Source organism: Podarcis filfolensis, assembly GCF_964270895.1.
Source record: "Podarcis filfolensis genome assembly, chromosome: 12".
NCBI classification, from domain to species: domain Eukaryota; kingdom Metazoa; phylum Chordata; class Lepidosauria; order Squamata; family Lacertidae; genus Podarcis; species Podarcis filfolensis.
In genome coordinates, this window is record NC_139614.1 from 34,469,751 (window position 1) to 34,491,896 (window position 22,146).

A 22,146-nucleotide genomic window follows, 5' to 3' on the forward strand; every position below is an offset into this window, starting at 1 on the left:
TAATCCCCATCCCACCCCCAGAATTGTCCAAATGCCATGCTTCTTATCTAACTGGCAGCCTGTACTTCCCCAGCATTAAATTTGGAGTTTCCCAATTCAGGGATAACCTGATAAAGGAAGTAAATCCAATATAAAGCTACATGTTACCGAACTCTGGATTGCAAGGAAGTGCATTGTGTGTTGGTACATTAAAAAACCTGTCTTAAAAAAAACACAACTTTTTAATTTTAAATATATATGTCTACGGGCACAGCTAAATAAATAGCTGAACACATGCCCACAACAGACTTTAGGTTTCCAGAAGTCATAGAGTGGGGAAGTACTAATTGAGGGGAGGGAAGAACAGCACTCAGCACATGCAACTCATCAAGCAACGCTCAGTAATGTGGTAGGGAAACTTCAAGGCAGATTCCAGAGACATACAATTGAAAGGGCTCACATGTGGGCAATGGCACACATGGGAAAACTGACTCCCATCTGCATTAATGCCCTAGTGTTGCGGGCACAGTCTTACTCGTTTTCAGGCACCACCATCTTACCCGGCTGCCGGGACTCCCAATGAACTGTAAACCCTCGTGCATTCATCATGTGGTCAGAGTGGAGCCAGAAATACAAAGAGTTATGGCTGCTGAAAAGCTCTTCTGGGGGAGAAGACCCACAATATTTCCCCAGCAAGTTTGCTGAAGCCGATTCTCCATCGTGAATCTGGAGAAAGCCTGACCTGCAGCTGATACTCTCCTCCAGCTGGAAGACTGGAAATGTGATCCGCAGGATCTAGCAGGAAAGAACAGAGAGATTCATTTAATTCGCTTGTTTTTTTCTATCCGTGGACTATGAGAGCCTCGGCTGAAGGATGATTAGATATTGTTTATACAGTTACACTGTGCAGATTAGATAGCACACCTGTCCACACAGTCATAGGTTTGCCAGAACATCTGGAGCTGCTCTGTATAATTTCCTGACAAACCCCAGAGCAGGCAGAAGGATTAGCTATTGCTAAAGGTCAAAGGAAGAGATAAAGAGGTGGATATACACAGAAGTTGACCAGGGAATCTAATACCAGACGCTCCAAACTATTTTGGTAACCTGATAGCTATTCTGGATTTCATATTATCCCATTTCAACCGGGACACTGAATTCCTCCCAGAAGCTTGGGAGTCCCCAGACTGATCATTCCCCACTCCCACCCCTGCTTTGAATTTCCCAAAGACAGGACTGGTCAGGTCTCAGGCTTGCAGAATCTACATTGATTTATACTAGAACTCCAGGAGACATGAATCAGACCCAGGTGAAAAAGAAAGACCCTCAGAATAAAGCCAAGAAATAACAGAACAGAACTGAGATGCCATCTTCACAAACATCTGCTTCTGGTTCCCCCACTGCCCAGTTTTCTTCATAATTTGGGGTGTGGTAGTCATTTTGTTGCTGCCATTGTTAAACAACAGAGTCAGAATTCCTTGCCGATCTACTTCCACCCAAAGATCTACCTTCTGGACTCCCTTGCCCTAAGTTTTTTTTTTGTTTTTTTTTTTTGTTTGCTGTTATGCCCTTTCACCCCCAGGTTGTGCAGCTCTTACCTTGTCGTTTGTAGTCCGAACCACCCAAGCGCAGCTGACCGGCTGATTATATTGCTCAGTGTGATTAAGGTAGCTGAATGAGCCTGACAGGCCTGAAAGTGACCCACCACACGCTGCAGTTATGGAAAAGAGTAAGTAAGTTAATATCAGAAGTTCCTTGAAGGAAATGAGAAATACCTAGCAGGATACCTAAAAGATCATCTCATCTCTTACCCAACTAGTCACTGCCCTCTGCAGGAGAAGACCTCCTGTAGATATCAGGTCCCTTCTGTACAATGAAGAAATAGGGTCTTTGGTGTGGTGGCACCTGACCTTTGGAATTCCCTCCACTTACATACCAGACAGGTGACATATCTATTGTCTCTTTGGTGCCTGTTGAAGAGCTTCCTTTCTCAACAAGCTCTCTTCAACAGATCAAAATACAGTATTTGGCCCCCATCTGCACTTCTGAGCACAATTCAAAGTGTTGGTTCTGACCTTTAAAGCCCTAAACAGCCTTGGTCCAGTATACCTGAAGGAGCGTCTCCACCCCCATCACTCAGCCCGGACACTGAGGTCCAGCTCCGAGGGCCTTCTGCAGGTTCCCTCACTGTGAGAAGTAAAGTTACAGGGAAGCAGGCAGAGGGCCTTCTTGGTAGTGGCACCCGCCCTGTGGAACACCCTCCCATCAGATGTCAAGGAAATAAACAACTACCTGACTTTTAGAAGACATTTGATGTTTTATCGTGTTTTTAGTATTCTGTTGAGAGCTGCCCAGAGTGGCTGGGAAAACCCAGCCAGATTGGTGGGGTATGTATGTATGTATGTATGTATGTATGTATAAATAATAATAATAATAATAATAATAATAATAATAATAATAATTATTATTATTATTATTATTATTATTATTACAACATTTAAAGCAGTATTATACCATTTTCAACAGTCATGGCTTCCACAAAAGAATCCTGGGAGCTGAAGTTCTTGAAGGGTGCTGAGAGTTTTTAGGAGATGCTTATTCCCTTCACAGAACTACAATTCCCAGAGTTTCCTGGGAAGAGATATTGATTGTTAAACCACTGTGAGAGTTGTAGCTCAGTGAAAAGAACAAGGATCACCTAGCAGTTCTCAGCACCCTTGTGGTCAAGCAGGGATGCAGAGATACACTGTACAGTCTGAAAGCTGCTCAGAACAAGAAGCCAGGTTCAGGTAAGCAGCTTTAAGGACTAGTTGGAATTCTGTTTCCCATTGATCGCTGCTAAGTTGACAGCTGCAATGCCACCCTCTGACCACCTGCAGTGGGTGGAGCTATAGCGCATCAAAGAACAGGCAACAGCTTTCTTCTTCAGACAAACTGCCACAATGGCACAGATCACAAGGCACCCACATCCCGCTGCTAGAACCTGCCGTTTAGGATCTCTGAGTGCTTTATGACGTTCATTTATGGTGCACTTACCTTGTTGGGGTGTCTGGCATTGAGGTCCAGTCCAACTGCTTGTACATTCACAAGAGTAGCCATTCACCGCATCGGTGCAACTTCCTCCGTGCTGGCAAGGATTGCTGGAGCACTCGTCAATGTTTTCTGTACAGTTGACACCCGTCCAGCCAGGATGACACTCACAGTTGTAGCCAGAGACTGTGGTCTGCAGACATAAAACCAAACAAAAGAGAAACCAAACACATATGAGTCTACTACTACCATAACCATATGAGTCTACTACTACCACCGTATGCTTTTAACATAGCAATGAACACTTACAAGACACACTCCATTTAGACAAGGGTTTTGGGTTTGGCAGATAGTGCTCAGTGCAACACATCCACTGGGGCCGTAGCCACTCCCAGTGTATCCAGACGGGCAGATACAACTAGGCAAAAGGCCTGCAAAATAGAAGAAGAGGCAAAATAATCAAAGCTATGAATGTCATCATAATTTGATATTAATCATGTTGAACATCCCTGTTTCAAAGGGCTGCTTTATCAGCAGCAAAATCTTCAAACGATCCATTGTAGTTGGTTTTTTTTAAGTTGTGACTTACAAATAATTTAAGATGCAGCCCTCTGATTTAAGTCAGTTTACTTAAACTAGCCTGGTTTGAAACTCATACACTCAAGAGAAATGGCAATGCCTATAACCAACAATTTAAGCAACAGAGTAAAATAAAAGCCCTATTTTTTAAACAACAACAACAACCTTGATGTATTTTCTGGCTGTTTAGTCAAGCAAAAGCTGTTATCAGGATTAAGCCCGTAGTAATGTTTGGGGGAAATCCATTTCAATTATTAGGCTAAATATAATGGCTTGTTTACTCAATCCTTTTTTACAGGGATTAGCCCGAGTTAAAAATCTGATTCAGTTACAAAGCATTGAAATTCCTGATGTGCCGGATTAGAGTGTCTGTGCTTGTTATTTTGCTGTAGTATTGGGGGAGTTCAGAGGGCATCATAGCCCTGCCCCCTACATGTTGGTGAAGCCCCCAGTGCCCAGCATCCGTGCCAGGGAGAGGAGGAAGGAGTCAGAAGATTGAAGTGGGGAGCTGACAGGCACTCAGCTCCCCATAGTGATTGGTCCCTTAACCTGAGAGGGGTCTCCTCTCATCCAACAGTGTGCTCATGAACAATGCATTATGGATAGAGATTTGCATAAAATGTACATGTATTAGTAGTAGCATCAGCATCAGCAGTATTTAAATTTCTACCCCATCCTTCCAAAAGAACTCAAGGCAGTAAATACCAAAGTGGTGAAACAATACTATAAAAAAAATAGAATAAAAACATATTTAAGAACAATTAAAAACTTCCAAAATATTTAAAGGCATCAAGCACGTCATTATATTAGGCATTGTTTTAGATATCATCCTCATGTATAAATGATAATAAAGTTAGCTCTAGGACAGAATACTGAGAAGGCACATAGTTCTCCCCACTCTGGGGAGACGAATTGTAGTTCTGTTTAAATTATACCCATTATTTCTCAGTTTTAAATAGAAATACCATTTGTCTCACCAGAGCCAGGAGTTCAAAGCTGCAAGGTTTGTTTCACCCTCTTGCCTTTTATCTTCACAACAAGCCTAGGAAGCAGGTTCAGCAGAAGCAGAATGGGTGTGAGAGAGAGAGCACATACACACCATACTTTTAAAGCACAGGGTTTCCCCAAAAGAATCCCGGGACCTGTAGTTTTACCCCTCGCAGAGGTATAATTCACAGGACCCTTAACAAACTACAGTTCCCACAATTATTTTGGGGAAAACTAACGCTTTAAACTGCCTCAGCCCAGTATACCTGAAGGAGCGTCTCCACTCCCATCATTCTGCCCAGACACTGAGGTCCAGCGCTGAGGGCCTTCTGGAGGTTACCTCACTGCGAGAAGTGAGTTTACATGGAACCAGGCAGAGGGCCTTCTTGGTGGTGGCACCCGCCCTGTGGAATGCCCTCCCTCAGATGTCAAGGAAATAAACAACTATCTGACTTCCAGAAGACATCTGAAGGCAGCCCTGTTTAGGGGAGTTTTTAATGGCTGATGGTTTATTGTGTTTTTAATATTCTGTTGACAGCTGCCCAGAGTGGCTGGGGAAACCCAGCCTGATGGGTGGGGTATAAGTAAATTAATTAATTTATTATTATTATTATTATTATTATTATTATTATTATTATTATTATTATGTGGATGTGACCAGTGACAGGCCCAAGACCACCCAATGCACTTCATGAGGATGGTGGTGATTTAGCAACAGCATTACCTGATATACTGGTACATGCAGCGAGTGGATGACAACCTCCGTTGTTCACTGAGCAAATATTAACCTGGGTGCACACTTTCCCATCTCCTTCATAGCCTGGTTTGAATAAAACAGCAATTTTATCAAGTTGCAGTGTCATATGATAGCAAACATGTGTTTATACTGTCAAGCCGTTGAAAAGATGACAAAGAACAGTGACAAATGAAGCCAGAGGCAAATTTTTCCCCAGTTTCATCATCCAAGGAAGGCTTGTTCGGGTCTCCTTGACATTAGCACAAAGCCTGTCTATTTTAATATAGCTTATAAATCAGCAGGAAGTTGGGAGATCCAAGTCTCATGAGCTGGACGCTATCATCAGCCGTTGCACTTGGTTCTGCAGCAACTCCCCTAGATCTCTGCCATGTGATGAGTTCCTGTAACAGCCCCAGATGCAATGGGGCTGGAGTGGTTGGTGGAAGCCAGATGTAAGCTGGCATCCCTGTGGAGCCAGGCTCCATTAAACTTTCCCAGAAACAAATCAAAGGGGGGGGATGATAGGCTTCCTTCCCACGGAGTGCCATTTTCAGTTTCTATTCCTCATTTTTTCCTGTCTTAAGTTTGGTTCTCTACATTTCCTCCTCAGTTGGCAATTTTTAAAAAAATTAAATGTCCCCCTCAAAATCCACCAGCATTTTAGTGCTAATTTATCCTAAAACACATGTGTTTGTAAGGAATTTTTGCCTAAAAGACACATTTTTGCAAAGCGATTTCCCTTAATAGAATGCATTTTGTATGTTACTTTTCACTGACGTATGTGTGTTTATGCACACTCTACTGCAATATATGCCTTTTTGTACACATTGTTTGGCTGGAAAACTCAGGAGAACATATCAAGGGGACAGAGAACGTTGTGCTTTGTAGATCTGGAAAAAGCAGGGGGGGTGGACACCCCCCCACACACAACACGAGCTTAGCAGGTAAGAGGGAACTGGAAATGGCAACAGCAGAGTACATGTTTCATAGTGTCATGAAACTCCAGGGTACAAAAAGAACCTTAATAGCCACTTCACCTATCCTTGCTAGATCCTCTAGCAAGGCACGATCATCCGCATTACAGTGTGTGTCACAGGCAGAAAGCAAACATGATGTGCCTTCATACCATTTCCTGGACCGTATGCAAGCAGAATCAAAGTGCTTCACATTTGTTGGATAAGCCAATGCATTTTTTCTCAGCAGTCCAACTGAATGCAATGGGAATTGCAGCCTAAAATGCTCTCAGGAGACTCAGAGAAGTCTACTGCTTTCAAGTAAGGAAGGAAACCCACAGAGTTTCCTACCCAACCTGAACAGGGATAAAAGTCCTTTACAGTCTCAAAAACTGTGATCAGTTTTGCTCTGCATCACAATGGAATTTGCTTTTTTTTGATAAAATCCCTATAAAACCTTGCAGTCTCATAATAAATGACATAATTACAACCAGGTGAAGAAAACTATCGAACCTTTCCATTCATAATGTATTTGTCTTTCTGCAGGTAGCTGAAAGAGGGCAGGTTCCCAAAGATCAGGTTTGACCAATTTGCCAGATATTATTGAGTAGGTACAGCAGCATCAAGGTCTACAAAACAGCAAAGCTGAAACCGATTGAGCAATACAGAAGACCTCTATTGTTTACCTGGCGGGCAATAGCCACAATGGAAGGAGCCCATGGTGTTGATGCACTGAACAATTGGGGCAGTTGAACAGCCTCCATTATCTATCTCACATTCGTTAATATCTTGGCAGGTGTAGCCGTTTCCTTGCCAACCTATGGAAACAGAAAACTGCATGATACAACTGGCCACTGTGATGGAGCAGATGGGCCTCTGGCCTGATGCAGCAGGACTCTTTTTATTTCCTTACTCACCTGATGGACAAGGACCGCAGGAGTAAGAGCCTGGCTTGTTTTGGCACTGCACAGGAGGATCCAGAGAGCAGGGCGGTTTAGGGAGGCTACACTCATCGATGTCTGCAGTGCAGGCAGGACTCCCTGGCGGTGCCATCCAGCCAGCATCACAGATGCAGCTGTACTTGGGCTGCCAAGTTAAAACAGGGCCATCATGAACATGCCAGTGCAAATGCCACAAGAGGAACTGCTCCTAATAAACCTTTTGCACTATTGCTAATTTCAAGCCAAGCTTGCAGCCGCGTGGTGATTTGCCTTTACAGAGCCCCATTTCAATTATGGTCTGTGTTCTTTCCCCAAGCTTGCTCTCCTCTACTAGCAGCAGAGGCTTAATGTGCTCCAGTAAAAGGGAACCTGTAATTTAATCATAATAAGCCAGAGAATGACCAGTAATCATGAAATCAGCCTAAATATAATTAAATTCAGAGAGCACAACCTGCTAGTGTATCATAAGACTGATACAAACATAACCATCTGCAAATAAACTTGGCTGCTCTGTCTTTGGAATACTGTGGGTTGTTATGCTTTGGGGGAAATTCACAAAGGTTATTCATTCACTGACGAAATGCATTTAAAGCTAGTATAGTCTGAACCAGAGCAATTCAAACTCCAAAACAAGGGCCAAGGGTGCCAGCAGGATTTTCTGGCCCCAGTACTCTGTGGATGTGGCTTTCCAACCCACTTGAAAAAAGGCCACAGATTTGCATCAAATTTGCATGTTTTGCATTATATGCTGATTTGTGTACTCTCTTACAGGTGCACTAAAGAACCCAATAGTAAATCAATGGCCACACACATAATAAAATGCCTGGCAGGCAGAATGTAAACAGCTAAAGTTTTTGCCATAATTGCATTTCCATACAGTGGTACCTCGGGTTACGAACTTAATTCATTCTGGAGGTCTGTTCTTAACCTGAAACTGTTCTTAACCTGAGGTACCAGTTTAGCTAATGGGGCCTCCCGCTGCCGCCGCGCCGCTCCCACGTGATTTCTGTTCTCATCCTGAAGCAAAGTTCTTAACCCGAGGTACTATTTCTGAGTTAGCCAAGTCTGTAACCTGAAGCGCCTGTAACCTGAAGCGTCTATAACCTGCAGTACCACTGTACTAGAAAAGGCTTAACCTACTGAATTTTTGCCTCCCACATAGCTGCTAAAAGCACAAGGATGCTGCTTTTACACAATGCTTACATGAAACCAAAGCTTAAGTTTCACCCCTAAACCCACTTACCTGGGAGTAAGCTCCATTAAACACAAAAGACTTACTTCTGAGTAGACATACATGCCACTGAAACTGCAGTTTAACTATAGAGTGACTTCTTAGTGGTCCTTGGCTCCTGCCCATGCTGAAGTCTTTTTGTAATGTTTTCACATTTTGCATTTGCTATTTAGGGATGGGGGCAGTTCTTTAACTCTCACTTGTACTTATTATGTAGTAATATGTGCGGAAAATTGCCTTTGGAGATTGCGTGATCTCAAAAAAAAACCCACCCTAGGAAAGATGCATCCTGGTTGCTAGGGAAAAGGAAGGACAAACTGCAGATTCCAAGGACTAGAAAACAAAACAGAAAAGTGCACTAAAGGGGAACAGAAAGCAACAGTATTTTAGGACCCCAGGAATTCCTGTTGCCTGATGTCCAAACACCTGTCAAAGCTCTAACTCAGTGGATAAAAAAGTGGGAGCAGCCAGGCTTGTTCATCTCACAGAAATTGTTCAGGAGGCTACATAACTTTCTTTCTAGGAGGGCTAGATCGGCTCTCTTTGCTTACCTGACCAGGTTGCTCCCTGTTTCCATCAACACAGAGCCCATGCCCACAGACAGCTGGAGATCTCCCTTGGCAGTCATCAAATTTTGACACGCAGTGAGGTCCATAAGTTTCTGGTGTACAGGTGCAGCTTTCAGAGGAAGAATGAAATAACATTGTAACACCCTTCCATGTGTCTAAAGTCTGTCCTTAATCTGTCAAACATTAACCGGTTTCATGCTATGAGTTATGATGTCTTAATTTCTACACTTTTATCTGATCTGCAGCATCTCCTGCAAGTTCCAAAGACCTAAGGAGCCCATTCCACAGTAACAGAGCAGGGCATTCAGTGTGACAGCCTCTCTTCTGGGGAAGAGCTTTCCTGTTGAGATATGACAGGTGCCCTCTGGAAACAAATGAAGACGTTCCAACAGGTGATCCCAACAAGATCAATGGGCCTCTACCATGGGTGCCTTTTTTAAAAAAAATAAAAAATACATCTGCTAATTTTTGTGTTGATTTAGAATAGGTTTTAGCTGTTTTATGGTACATTGCCTTGAGATGTGTGTGTAGAGTGCAAGAATTAACAGTAAGAATGTCATGCTTTTTTAAAGTGTCCTGAAAGATGAAGAAATTTATGAGTCATCAGAGTATTTTACGTGATTTCCTTGATTCGCATCAAAGTTTTTCCTGTACTTTGTAACATCTAGTTAACTTGGCTAGTGTTTGGATCTAGAGCCTGCCTTGCTTCTATTAACCTGAAGCCATTCCTTCCATTTCCAGTGTTTCAACTGTAAGTGGTATTCCTTTTGTAGCCAGAAAAAGCAACACACACACACACATTAGACGGAGCTATCAGCAGGTTTGGGGTGACTCCAAAGTCTGCAGAAGCACACAAATTCTATAGGGGGAAAGACCTAAGGGGAGAAGCTCCTCAAAATAGTCCAATGAGGACTGAGCATACTCAATGCCTACAGAATGCTGAAGGTGGGGATGAAAAACTGAGAGGGGTAGATAGAAAAGAATGGCTGGAATCCTGAACAGCAGCAATCCTCAATGCAACATTTGGTTGCAGGTCCCACATGTCATACAGAGAAAAAATTAAAGAGGGGGGTGAGCTATATTGAGAAACATCATGCAACTCTGCTTGGTTGCTAAACAACAACACCACCTGTCTCCTTCTTGGTTAGTCGACTTTAACAATAACAACAGAATTAACCCTTAAGTTACACAGAGAATGATCTCTGCTGTTGCACTCCCAACAAACTGCAAACAGGCAAAACACTGTGCCAAATTGAATAAGAGTAAAACAGCTGTAATCTCCTCCCTGGTCTGGGAGCCAGTACCATCACATGTTTGCACTAAGACATGATTTGGCTTAGCGTTCCATGCAAACAAGGTCACTATATAAAGCAAATGAAGCTTTTTAACTATACATTCACAGTTACATTTCATTGTACATGTAACTGTATATGCACAGATCCCCGTTTCACTGGTAGCCAGAAGTCCAGATTATTAACTTTTCAGAGTGTTCCACGTTCCATTAGCTGGTTGACTTGATACATTAAAAGCAAGCAAAGCTAGGTTACTGAGCGCAGCCTCCAGTGAAGTGGTACTGATTAACTCAGATTTCAAAGCTTTAATGCTTGACTACCCCCTTCCCAACTGTAATAAAGCAATGGCTTGTCTTTTAACAGATTGTTGATTTCAGACAGTGGGACTTATTTCCTGGAAAAACGTGTTTAGAATCAGAGCGCTAGACTCTGTAAGCACAAAGCATCTTCCAGCCTTCCCCCAATCTGGGGAAGATAAAACCCGGTTTAGAAGAAAAAGAACATTTGGTTGGCACTTCACAAAAGTGACCACAAGTCTCAGTGATTAGTCACGCAGACTTCAAAACACCAAGTCCTGCACCGATAGAACTCCCTGAGGTGGTATAAAATGATATTATATTTTATCTATTTGAATAAGATATTAATTTATTACTACCGTCATGCTGTCCAGATCAAAGCTTTAGAAGCCCGAATGTTCAAAAAGACCAGTTCCATAACAATCTCAACAGAGCAATGAATGAAGGAATTGTTGGTCACTGTTTTCCATTTCTGGTCATTAGTTTTTTCTGAAACATTGCTTTGAATTGAAATGAAATGTGACCCTGTTAAGAAAATGCCAGATAGAAAGCAAGAATAACATTTTCTTAACTAGGACGGTGAGCTCTTTGATATCATCCCTATGGTACTTTTTGGTGGACAAAACATTTTAAGAGTGTCTCCACCCCCATCATTCTGCCCAGACACTGAAGTCCAGCACCGAGGGCCTTTTGGCGGTTCCCTCACTGTGAGAAGCGAAGTTACAGGGAAGCAGGCAGAGGGCCTTCTCGGTAGTAGTGCCTGCCCTGTGGAACACCCTCCCACCAGATGTCAAGGAAAAAACAACTACCAGACTTTCAGAAGACATCTGAAGGCAGCTCTGTTTAGGGAAGCTTTTAATTTCTGAAGGACTATTGCATTTTAATATTTTGTTGGAAGCTTCCCAGAGTGGCTGGGGAAACCCAGCCAGATGGGCGGGGTATAAATAATAAATTATGATGATGATGATGTTGATGATGGTGATCTTATTTATTTTCAAATAGGGCATTTCATGTGTTGAATCTGATGAAAGGCTGTACTCCAGATGAACAAATGAAGCTGACATACTAGGTAAAATGTAAAGGTAAAGGACCTCTGGATGGTTAAGTGCTGTTGCAGGGGGAAATGGGATGTTCCAGTTTTTCTGGGACACTTGGAAGTCATTCGGGTTGGTAGCCATCAATTCTTGCTGCGGAACCAAATTCCAGGATTTAACTATGTGCTATGTGAAGTGCTTTCCTTCTCTACCCACCCACCTTCTCCGTCTCACACACGGTGGAAAAGGAGGCAATTCTCAGAGGGTCTGATTGGCAAGCAAGAGAGAACTCACAGTGTCCAGAGTGAGATAGGTGACACTTCAGGAAGGTTCTTGTTTTTAATCTTATGCATGCACAGACAAAGAAGTGGACTAAAGAATAATCAAATCAAAATCAAATCAAGAGTTGCCCTGAACTAATTTGTGTAAAAGCTTGCAAGCTTTCCAAAGCACAAGGAATGCCAAGCAAATATTTGCAGAAGAAGGCATTTTGTGTGTGTGTGTGTGTGTGTGTGTGTGTGTGTGTGTTGTTATTCCAAAACCAAAATGCTTTGCAGAGAACTCTGGCATGCGGTCCCATTACACTGAGAAAGCTTCGTCAGGAAATTATGGGTGTTTTTACCAGCTAGCCATTTTTTAAGGAGCAGGACCTTAAAACAAGTCCAGGCTAGGAGGGCTGCATGAAATGTCAGCATGGGAAGGGCCAGAGGTAAAAGGAGGTGGAGCAATGAACTTAAAATGTGAACAGTAGGCTAGTTTTACACACACACATGTATACACACACACACACACACACACACCCTCCCTATCCTACTCCAGGCAAGCAATATGTATAATCAGAGTTCAAATATATATTCCAGCCAGGAAAAAAACTGTAGTATATTTGCTCTCTTGGCTTACCATACTGGGAACTGCTGAATCAGCTCTCAGGCAGTGTGTAGTTTAGGTTTAGTTCTTCATCGCAAGCAACAACCTGCTGCATGGTTTGTTCCCTCCATAAACTGTTTTATATTGAAAAGAGTTGTTATGAATTCCCTGAGTGGCCTCTTCTTTGTGATACTTTTTTAAACCACTCAAGGACAGGACTGACTGCAGCTACGAAAGCTGCTGCTGCTAAAGGCTGTTGATATCTCTTCCCATTAATCACTGGTCCTTTCCACACTTTTACTGTGCATTTCTTGCTCATTTTCTTAACCACAATAGTCTGCTTTTGTTGTTTTAGAAGTGGATTTGTTGCGACAGACCATTGTTTAATCTGCTTTTGTTGCGCAAGCCTAGATTTCCAGTATCCACTTAATTCCTTCTGCAAATTGTGATGATGTAGAGGCACTCTTTATTGTTGTATCTTGCATGTTCGTAGCACTCAACAAAACTATAATGGGCATCCTCCTAAGGACATTAGCAGGAGTTACTTACCTGTAACTACCTGGGGTATTTACACATGTTGCCCCATTCTGGCAGCCTAGAGGTGTCCCAGCATAAATCTGACATTCATTAACATCGGCAGAACAGAATGGCCCCTGAAAACAGAGCGAAATCGAGCTTATTTCCTGAGTAAAACAGACACACAATGGGGTCCGCAGAGCCAATGTGATGATATAAAATTTCAAAAGATTGTAACGCAGCATCTGGTTGGCTTGCGGCAATACTGCCCTTCACAAACACTAAAACAAAACTCAGTTGTTCAGATCTCCCCTGCTTGTCCATGGAAATATAGCATGCTTTTATTTAATTTAAAGCATGGGGCCATTATAGTAGAAGCATGGAGCTTCTCCTTGGGGAGTGAAATCATGCACCATTAGCCCTCCAGCTCCTGATGCCAAATATGCAAAGGAGCACATGCTCTGCTCAAGGGGTTAATCTTTAGAAATCCATTTGTGTGCTGTCATAAACACAATACATCCTACTAATACAAGAGGTTCAGTTAAGCATCCACACTTGCCTCCCCCCCCTTCCTCTGCATGAATAAAATTTTAATTTTGGAACTTGGGAGACACATGAATAAGATGATCAATGTTTAAATGAAAACCATTTCCACCTATGGTACATTCCTCATCTGATAGCAACACAGCACAGAAAAAATGAAAAGGATCTCTCTCTCTCTCTCTCTCTCTCTCTCTCTCTCTCTCTGTGTGTGTGTGTGTGTGTGTTATTATTTCTAATGGATTTCTCCTGTCTTTGCTTTCTTTGCTTTCCTCTCTTTTCTTTTGTTGTTCTTTTCTTTTCCTTTCTTTTTTCTGATATTTCTGACTTCATTTTTTCTAGGTATTATTTTGTTGTATTGTAAAACTTTAATAAAAATTTCTGCAAAAAGAAATAAAAAGAAATAAATATTAAAAGCTATTGGACTGAGTCACACATTAATGCTTCAGTAGGATTGTGTTATTGCAAATTTTAATGATGGGTGTTTATATTTTGATTTTGTGTAAGTGGTTTGTTTTTATTATTTTTTTACTTTGTAAATGGCTTATTCATCCAGCAAGGCTCTTCCTCTTGTGTACTAAGCTGCTTAGCTAAAACATTGGCTCAGCTAACTTAGCATAGTGGTACCTCGGGTTAAGAACTTAATTCATTCTGGAGGTCCGTTCTTAACCTGAAACTGTTCTTAACCTGAAACACCACTTTAGCTAAAGGGGTCTCCAACTGCTGCCGTGCCGCCGGAGCACAATTTCTGTTCTCATCCTGAAGCAAAGTTCTTAACCTGAGGTACTGTTTCTGGGTTAGCTGAGTCTGTAACCTGAAGCGTCTGTAACCCGAGGTAGCACTGTACACTGACTGACACTGGTTTTCCAGGGGTTTAGATGGAGGACATTCCCAGCCCTTACCTGGAGATGCTAGGGATTGAATGTGGGGCCTTCTGCAGATGCCCTATCACTGAACTACAGCCCTTCCCCTAATCGATAACACCATGTTTATATCCCTACATGTTTCTGTGAGCAATGCATTGATTGGGTCCTTTGCAGATGATGGCAGTAGCAGTGATTGAACTTTACATATTGCATCAATAGGAAGTTGTTGAGCGACTACCTTACCTGCCAGTTGTTGGGGCAAAGACAGAAGAAGGCATCTAGCAAATCAATGCAGGTTCCAGAATTCTGGCAGGGATTGCTGCTACAGGCTTTTCTCAGGATGGTCTGGCACAAAACAAGGGCAAAAATAAACCCAGTCAGTTAGTGTTTATGACTTCATTGGCACAGTCTTTCTTAAATAACCTTCATAGTGTGTAGAGGACTTGGCTCTGTTTAGGTGCTCGCAAACAGCCAATTCAGAGAATAAACTTAATGGGTGCATAACAAAAGCTCTCCTTTTGCTTTGTCAATAGAAAACCTACAGTATTTCTCAGAAATAAGCATTAAAGTTTATTTACGAGGGCTGCCTGCTGACCCCAGCTGAACCCTGGATGCCTACATGAATTGGGCTGATTTGGGTCAACCAAGGATTCAGTCACAGGGTTGAGCCAGCCCTGGAACACCTGGTATCAGATCAGATCTACTCGGAGTGATCCAGGACTTTCAAAAGGGAGGCAGGAGGGTAGCAAGCAGAGGGGAGAAGGAGGTCCACACAACTATCCTGGATTGTGCCCTGCATCGGATTAGGGTATGCACACAGCCCTGATATCTTCATTCCATCAACACCACTTCACCTTTTGGGTTGTTGTTTTTTTAAAGATACATTCATGCGTAGCCCAGGATTGAGCACGATTTATCTTCTTGCCGCACTACTAAGATTTCTGACTACAGAACACTTTGGTTTCTTCCATCAAAGTACTCACCTGCTCAAGGCTTTGAAGTCTGCCTTCGGTATTCACAATCTACAACAGAAATATAAAGACAAACATTTGGGAATAATAGCTAGACATTCCTGGAATAATAGCTAGGCATTATAATCAAGCATAATGGGCAGGCTAAGAAGAAAGGGTGGAATTTCAAAGAGAATATATTTTCAGTACTGTTGTGTTCTCTGCACAAGCCGTGAAGACGGTCCCTGGGCAGGGCTCTCCAGATCTGGTTTCATTGGATGAGATTCATGGCACCTTCATAGCATCTGCTTTATTTGCAAAACAGCCCATAATCCTACAAGACAGCAGACCCATTGTCCCACATCAGAACCCCGGAGAGATCTTGTACCCTCAAGGTGCCAAGAGTAGGCTCACAGATCTTTCTCTTCCAAAAAGCTTTTCACACCCACCCACACCCCTCTTCTCCAAGCTCTGATGAAGAATCATCACCTTCCAAGCACTCAGGAAAATGTCAGGCAAAAACATTCCTCTTTACCCAGGCCTATGTCTATTTAATAATCTATGGCCTGTGAAAGTGTATTGTGGGGGGGCTGCTATTATTATGACTGTTTTATTATTAGGCTGTCTGTCTGTATGCTTTTTACTATGCTTTTATAATGTTTTTCTTGTTGATGTTTTGTGTTTCTTTCCTTTTTTAGAAATTTTGATTGGAAATTTTATTCACAACATAACATAAACCCCCACCCCCCAATACAAAAATCCACCCTCATTAAACGTGAACATAATATACAATAAGCATAACATACAACAATACAAACAACCAAATAAAAGACTTCCTTTATTTTGTATCTGGCCTCCTTATTTACTTCTTATAAGCTGTTTCCTTTATGAATAATTATTAAGATTTTTCTAATTATAACTTAAATATCCACAAAGTCTCCTGCAGACATTAATCGAAACAAGTCCAGGTGTGTATTTTAGGGCACTGTTTTGTGAAGTATTCTCTGCATTTTTCCCATGCTTTTTGAAAATCTTGCCTCTGTTAATCTAGCCAATTAAATATACTCTAACAGTTTGTCTTGCCATTCCTTTTTTGATGTTTTGTGTTTCTAATGTTGTATACCGCCCTGAGATCTTTCCATAAAGGGCGGTATATAAATTGAATAAATAAGACTATAAGAAGCAGGAAATTATCAAACTAAATAGAAATTATTGTCAAATTAAAAAGAAAATACTTCCAAACTTCCAAACATACTTCCAGTAATGTGATATGAAGTAGCTGACATTAAAGCTTAAAAGAACATTCTCCTTCAGTTTACAAAACATGGTTTCATTTTTGTTAGTCAGTAGCAATCGTGAACTCCCGTTCCTTGATTCCCAAGACTGTTACACTCCATGGTTCTTTGTCTTGTAACCTAAATCAGTGATTAGTGAAAGAAACATATTTGACTTAGTCATTTCTGAGTCTATTTCATGAAGTTATGTAGAACTCTGTAAAAAAGACCAAGAAACTCTTATATTTGCTTCTGAATAAATTCTTAGTCCATGAAATGTTTTCTGAAGACCTACAGCCAAAGCCACTTACATCAAGAATGAATTGACCATTGAATGTTTTCAAAAACAAGCCTAAAGAGATTAAAATGCTCTAATTCAGAATTTTATGTTTCTGCTCCCGCTATCTATATAGAGATACAGTTTTGTATATTGAATACAGAGCATTTTAAAAAAAGAAAAACATGATACAGAACTGTGCTTGTGTGATCTTCTGAACTCGAAGCAAAAACTCCAGACCACAGGATTGTGGGTTAAGCATTAAAGTACACATTTTATGTTTTCATATTTATGAAGGTATATATATATATTTACATAGCATTTTCCAAAAAACAATACAAGTTAAGTTAACTAAAGATCCCGAAGCTGCCAAAGCAATTCAAAAATTTGCTTAAAATAGAAAACAAAATGAAATATACTTAGATAACTACAGATCAATATCAATGCTGCAAATGAAACTAATGATTAATCCAAAAATAGTAAGATGGGGGCCAATCCCTCTGGTCTATTTACAGAAGTTGGACAGACTGGAAGCTGAATCCTATTTTAACAGTGGTGATGGCAACGTACTCCAACCACAACAGGCTCACTTGAGGGGTGCAGGCACTGGCAGAGGAAGAGGGGAGCAGGGGAAGTGCACCGCCTCCAGCAGCACAAGCCCGGTGGTGTGCCATCGTGGCTGCCTCCCCACCCACGCTGGGCGCCACCCCCCAGGATGCGTACCACGCCCCTGCAGGTGCCACGCCCCCAGGACACACGCCACACCCCTGCAGGCAGCGCACCATGCCTCCAGGATGCACGCCATGCTCCCCAGGACGCACACCAGCATGAAGCTCTTCCACTGGGTGCAGGACAGACCACATGGCGCGCACAGCCCAACCCACTGAATGTGGGCAGACACCATTGCCTACTTTGCTTGAGAGCCAAACTTGCTTACATCCATGGTGATTGGCTGGTTTCCAACCTCCACTTCCCTGTCCGCCTTGCTTGGACTCTGAGAAAGGTATCCTTCTTAGAGCCAGACATTTGGGGTGAGGTAGCACAGAAAATGTAGTTTGCCAGGGCAACTAAAAAGTCTTTTCTTCAAAAGCATAGTTGAAAAAAATAAATAAAAATAAAGTTGATTCTTTATATCTAAGTTTTAACATAATCTTTCTAGCCATGGCAGCAAATCACAGAGGTGGTACTAATACTTCTCCCACCACTCTGTTCAAAATGCCCAGCTCAGACAGGTGCCTGTTTTCGACCAAGAAATGGTAGCAAAACCATCGGTTCTGCTGCCATCACAACAGTGAAGAATATAGGTGGTGGTCAACTAAGTCTTAGGGTAGACCTATTTAAATTAATGAAGATAACTTAGGCTCATGTTCATTAATTTCAGAGGGTCTCTTCTAAGTAAAACTTAGCTGAAAACTACCTTACACTTCTTCTTTTTTAAGAAAAAAGGAAGAGGGGGGTCAGAAGAGAAGGAGAAGGAGCAGCAATGAAAGAGGGAAGCTGGGGTGCAACTGCCATAGAGGTATTGGTGGGAAATATTTTTTTTGGGGGGGGGTCCAGCAGCATAGAGGCATCAGCAGCACTCTCCTGATGATTGCCTGACGTCTAGCACCAGCCCTGAATGGACAAGGAAGCATCAGTTTACAGCAATGACTCAGCACAATACTGAAGATGATTCTTTCTTCACTTATTGCGTCATTATCTTAATCATTATGCTTTGCCTTTGACGCTTCATGAACAGGGCTGACCGAAGAGATTTTCCTGCCTGTGCCTCTCTTTCCCCTACTAGGGCTGCCACTTTAATAATCTTGTTGCACCAGTCAGACACCTAGTTCCAAAATTTACTGTTTGCGCAGTCCCCTCTGAAGGAGATCAATTCATCCTGCTGCATTGCAGAAACCACCTCCCCGTGTGTATTTTTTTTAAAAAAGGCACAAGACAGTAGAAATTGAACAGCTGCAGTGGTCCTTAATTTCAACAGGAAAAAGTTAAGTAACTTTCTCCCATTAAAATCAGCAGGATTTACAATAGCTTTAGTGCAGAATTATGCACCACCTGAACAAAGCATGTCATGGGATTTTACATTTGGATCTGCACTGTCAACTTCCATCTGTCTAGCTAAAACTTGTGATTTGCCTGGAAAGCAAGCAAATTTCAGTGCTGGGTGTACGATTAATAATGATATAAGAAACGGGGGTTTTATTTTAAAATTCAACCAGCTCTGGTAACTCTTTGCTAGAAGTTCTTGCACACATTATGTGCTGTTTTTAACAAAAGCAACACTCCAAACTAGGCTTGCATGAGTGATTGTGGCAGTAGGTTGGTAAAAAGCATGGAGCGGGAGAAAAAAAAAATCCATAGAAATAGGATTTGGCCCAATACCCAGTGAAATCAGCATATGTCTCTTTATAGAACAAACAAATACAATGATTTTTGAAAATAGGTACTGTGAGCACTGTCTATGTGGTTTAAAGTGCAGAATTCTCAACTAGGATATGAAACTTTATTACAGTTATATCCCACCATTTCCTCCAAGAATTTTGAGACAGTATAGATGGCTTCCTCACTGCCCCATTTCATCCTCACAGTAATCCTGTAAGGTAAGTTGGGCTGAAAAATAGGAATGAGCCCAAGGTTGTGCAATGAACTTCATGGCTGAGTGGAAATTTGGAAAGGTCATTTCCTGACATTCCAACTACTACATCACTCTTATGGCAAAAGACTGACTTTTTTTCTTCACATGGTGAAGAGCTGAAAATATCTTTGTGTATAACTTTATAGAAAATAAGACTCACCTTAGAATGAAGCTGTGTGATCTGACTGGAAATATTTTGAGGGATACCAGCGATTCTTTTCAGTTCCAGAATCTCATCTTTATTCTTTCTGATCTAAATTTTAAAAGAAATTGACAGTGCTTTAAAGTGCAGGGAATGAACTCAGTTTTCAGAGATGTTGTGAGAAATCCACAAGGGAGATAAATACAGAACACTGTTGGATGCTGGAGGGAGGCCTACAAGGCACCATCCAACTGCCTTAGGGACTCCACTCCAGATTTGTGTACGGTTTACTCCTTAGCCTTTTCTTCTCCCAAAGATATCCTGCAAGGCAGTGGAGGTTTAAGACCAGAGTTTTCCTTCTCCTAGATGGGCTACTGCCCCAGGTTGACAAGCCCCAGCTGCCCCTCACTTCCCTCTACAGAACATGCTTAAACCGCCTTCTTGACTGTTAGACCCACTATTGGTCTCGCCTGCCCAACCCACCCAACCTGCATCTTCACATGCAGGGGACATCCATAACTCCCTGAGGGTTTGAGACCCTTTGGCTACCCTCACCTGGTTCAGCTGGCAAGTTGAAACCATTTCCCAGGGTGTGGCCACTGTCACATGCTTCTAGGAGCCACAGGTGAGAGCTGAGTGCAGGGTAGGGACCAAAGGTAGACAAACTACCGCAGAAGGAGCATGATGTGTCCCCCACCAGAAGTACTACCCCTCCACTAACACCCTATACACCCCATAGAAGCAGTGTATAAATTTTGGCATATAAAAAGTAAATACATACATTACTTTCTGCTTGGTTGCTCACCTGCCCTTCCCCTTTTACACCGCTTGGGGGTGGGGGCAAGTAAGGGAATAAGAGCAACAATGAGGTCGAGGGGTTCTCACAAAATGGGGGTGAAAGGGCAATGACACCAATTCTAGCTTTGCACATCAATTATACACATACAAAAGCCCACCCTGGGATCAAAAGGTCTTACAAGGCCACAGTATATTTCAGCTGTTGTTGCCACATGCTAACTCTGACATCACTTCTATTATAAGATGTTGTTATTATAAAGTTCATTTAGATAAGGCATAAATTATATACTATAAAAGCTTATCTTTTAATTTTTATATAAACTCTCGATTTATGGCCCTGTAATCAGCCACAATCATCTCCAGCAGCTATTAAGTGAAGTAAAAAAATAAATAAATAAAATTCTTTAGACAAATGGGAGAAGATCAGAATAAGATAGAAGCAGGAGTAGATGCTGGATTTGTGGGCTTGAATGCTTTGAAGAGCTCTGAACCCACTTAGTTTGGAAGAAGCCACGTGACTATAGCACTTGATTTGTCCTGGTACCGTTGGTTTTATGAAAAGGGGGAAACCAAGGATACCATGAAGAGAGGCTGACATGAGCTAAAGAACTCCAGAAGCACTCGTGGCCTGGACTGTCCCCATAGCAACGAAAAGACCTCATATCACTTTTGCTGTATTTTTCTGTTTCTTTTTTGTCTTTTTTGTGTTTATGAAATGGTGAATAAATATCATTTTAAAAAAAGAAAAGAAAAGACCTCATATCACAACTGTGTTTTCCACATGGCCCAATTACTTTTGCAGAAAGGCATGCACCGTGTGGGATAGTCGAGTCCAGAGCTGGATTGATTGAAGCGGTCTAACTCACAACAGACGGAAGTGTTCCATCAACATTGTCAACACAACAGTGAAAGAAAATTGCACTATCTGCCAATTAGCTACCGAAACCAAATTCAAAGTATAAAGTACTATACAGCTTGGAACCAGGATACCCCAAAGATTGGCTCACCCCTTAGATACTTAATCACTGTGCTGATAGCTCAGTGGGTTAGATCGTGGTGCTGATAATGCCAGGGTTGCAGGTTTGATCCCTGCATGGGATGGCTGCATATCCCTGCATTGCAAGGGGTAGGACTAGATGATCTTCAGGATCCCTTCCAACTCTATGATTCTGTGATAACGTCTTATTGGGAGGTCTGTTCCATATGAAATAGGAATCAGGCACTTTGGAATTCCCTCCCGTTCCGTATCTGACAGGTACCACCTCTGTTGTCATTTTGGTGACTATCCAATACCTTCCTTTTTCAACAAGCCATTTAAATGGATGCAATCTGCGGTACAGACTTTTATCCCAGTGTCTATCAGTATTAGCTCTGAAATTGTTGTAATATATCCTTTTATTGTTGGTGCTTTGATTGCTATTCATTTGGGATGTTTTATGGGAAGTGATTCATAAATTAAGTTAATGAAATAAACAAATACAGTTGATGCCTGAAATTATGGTGGCGCTAGGCACCACTGTATACTCAAATCATTTGCCTGACCTCCCCTCCCCTTCCAAATTATTGCCTGTAAGCTCCTCGGGACAGGGACCTATCTTGTGAAGCTCTATGTGCCCTGATGGCTCTGTGTAACTCCATACTGATTGACTATAACTCT

General features: G+C 41.9%; 1 protein-coding gene across 2 annotated transcripts in view; it reads right to left on the reverse strand.

Annotated features, from left to right (window-relative positions):
* CUBN (cubilin) overlaps positions 1 to 22,146 on the reverse strand; it is a 137,269-nt gene that overhangs the window by 114,659 nt on the left and 464 nt on the right. Inside the window, exons 3-14 of one of the 2 annotated variants that reach the window (XM_083578438.1) lie at positions 19,710 to 19,802; positions 15,400 to 15,438; positions 14,660 to 14,761; positions 13,044 to 13,147; positions 8,988 to 9,114; positions 7,182 to 7,350; positions 6,951 to 7,082; positions 5,300 to 5,395; positions 3,319 to 3,440; positions 3,016 to 3,202; positions 1,578 to 1,690; positions 540 to 774 (exon numbers count right to left, since the gene is read on the reverse strand). In XM_083578438.1, the coding sequence (XP_083434564.1) occupies positions 540 to 774; positions 1,578 to 1,690; positions 3,016 to 3,202; positions 3,319 to 3,440; positions 5,300 to 5,395; positions 6,951 to 7,082; positions 7,182 to 7,350; positions 8,988 to 9,114; positions 13,044 to 13,147; positions 14,660 to 14,761; positions 15,400 to 15,438; positions 19,710 to 19,802 (1,519 nt within the window). Of the gene's footprint in view, positions 1 to 539; positions 775 to 1,577; positions 1,691 to 3,015; positions 3,203 to 3,318; positions 3,441 to 5,299; positions 5,396 to 6,950; positions 7,083 to 7,181; positions 7,351 to 8,987; positions 9,115 to 13,043; positions 13,148 to 14,659; positions 14,762 to 15,399; positions 15,439 to 19,709; positions 19,803 to 22,146 lie in introns of those variants that run through there. The other variant, XM_083578439.1, reaches the window with a different exon arrangement.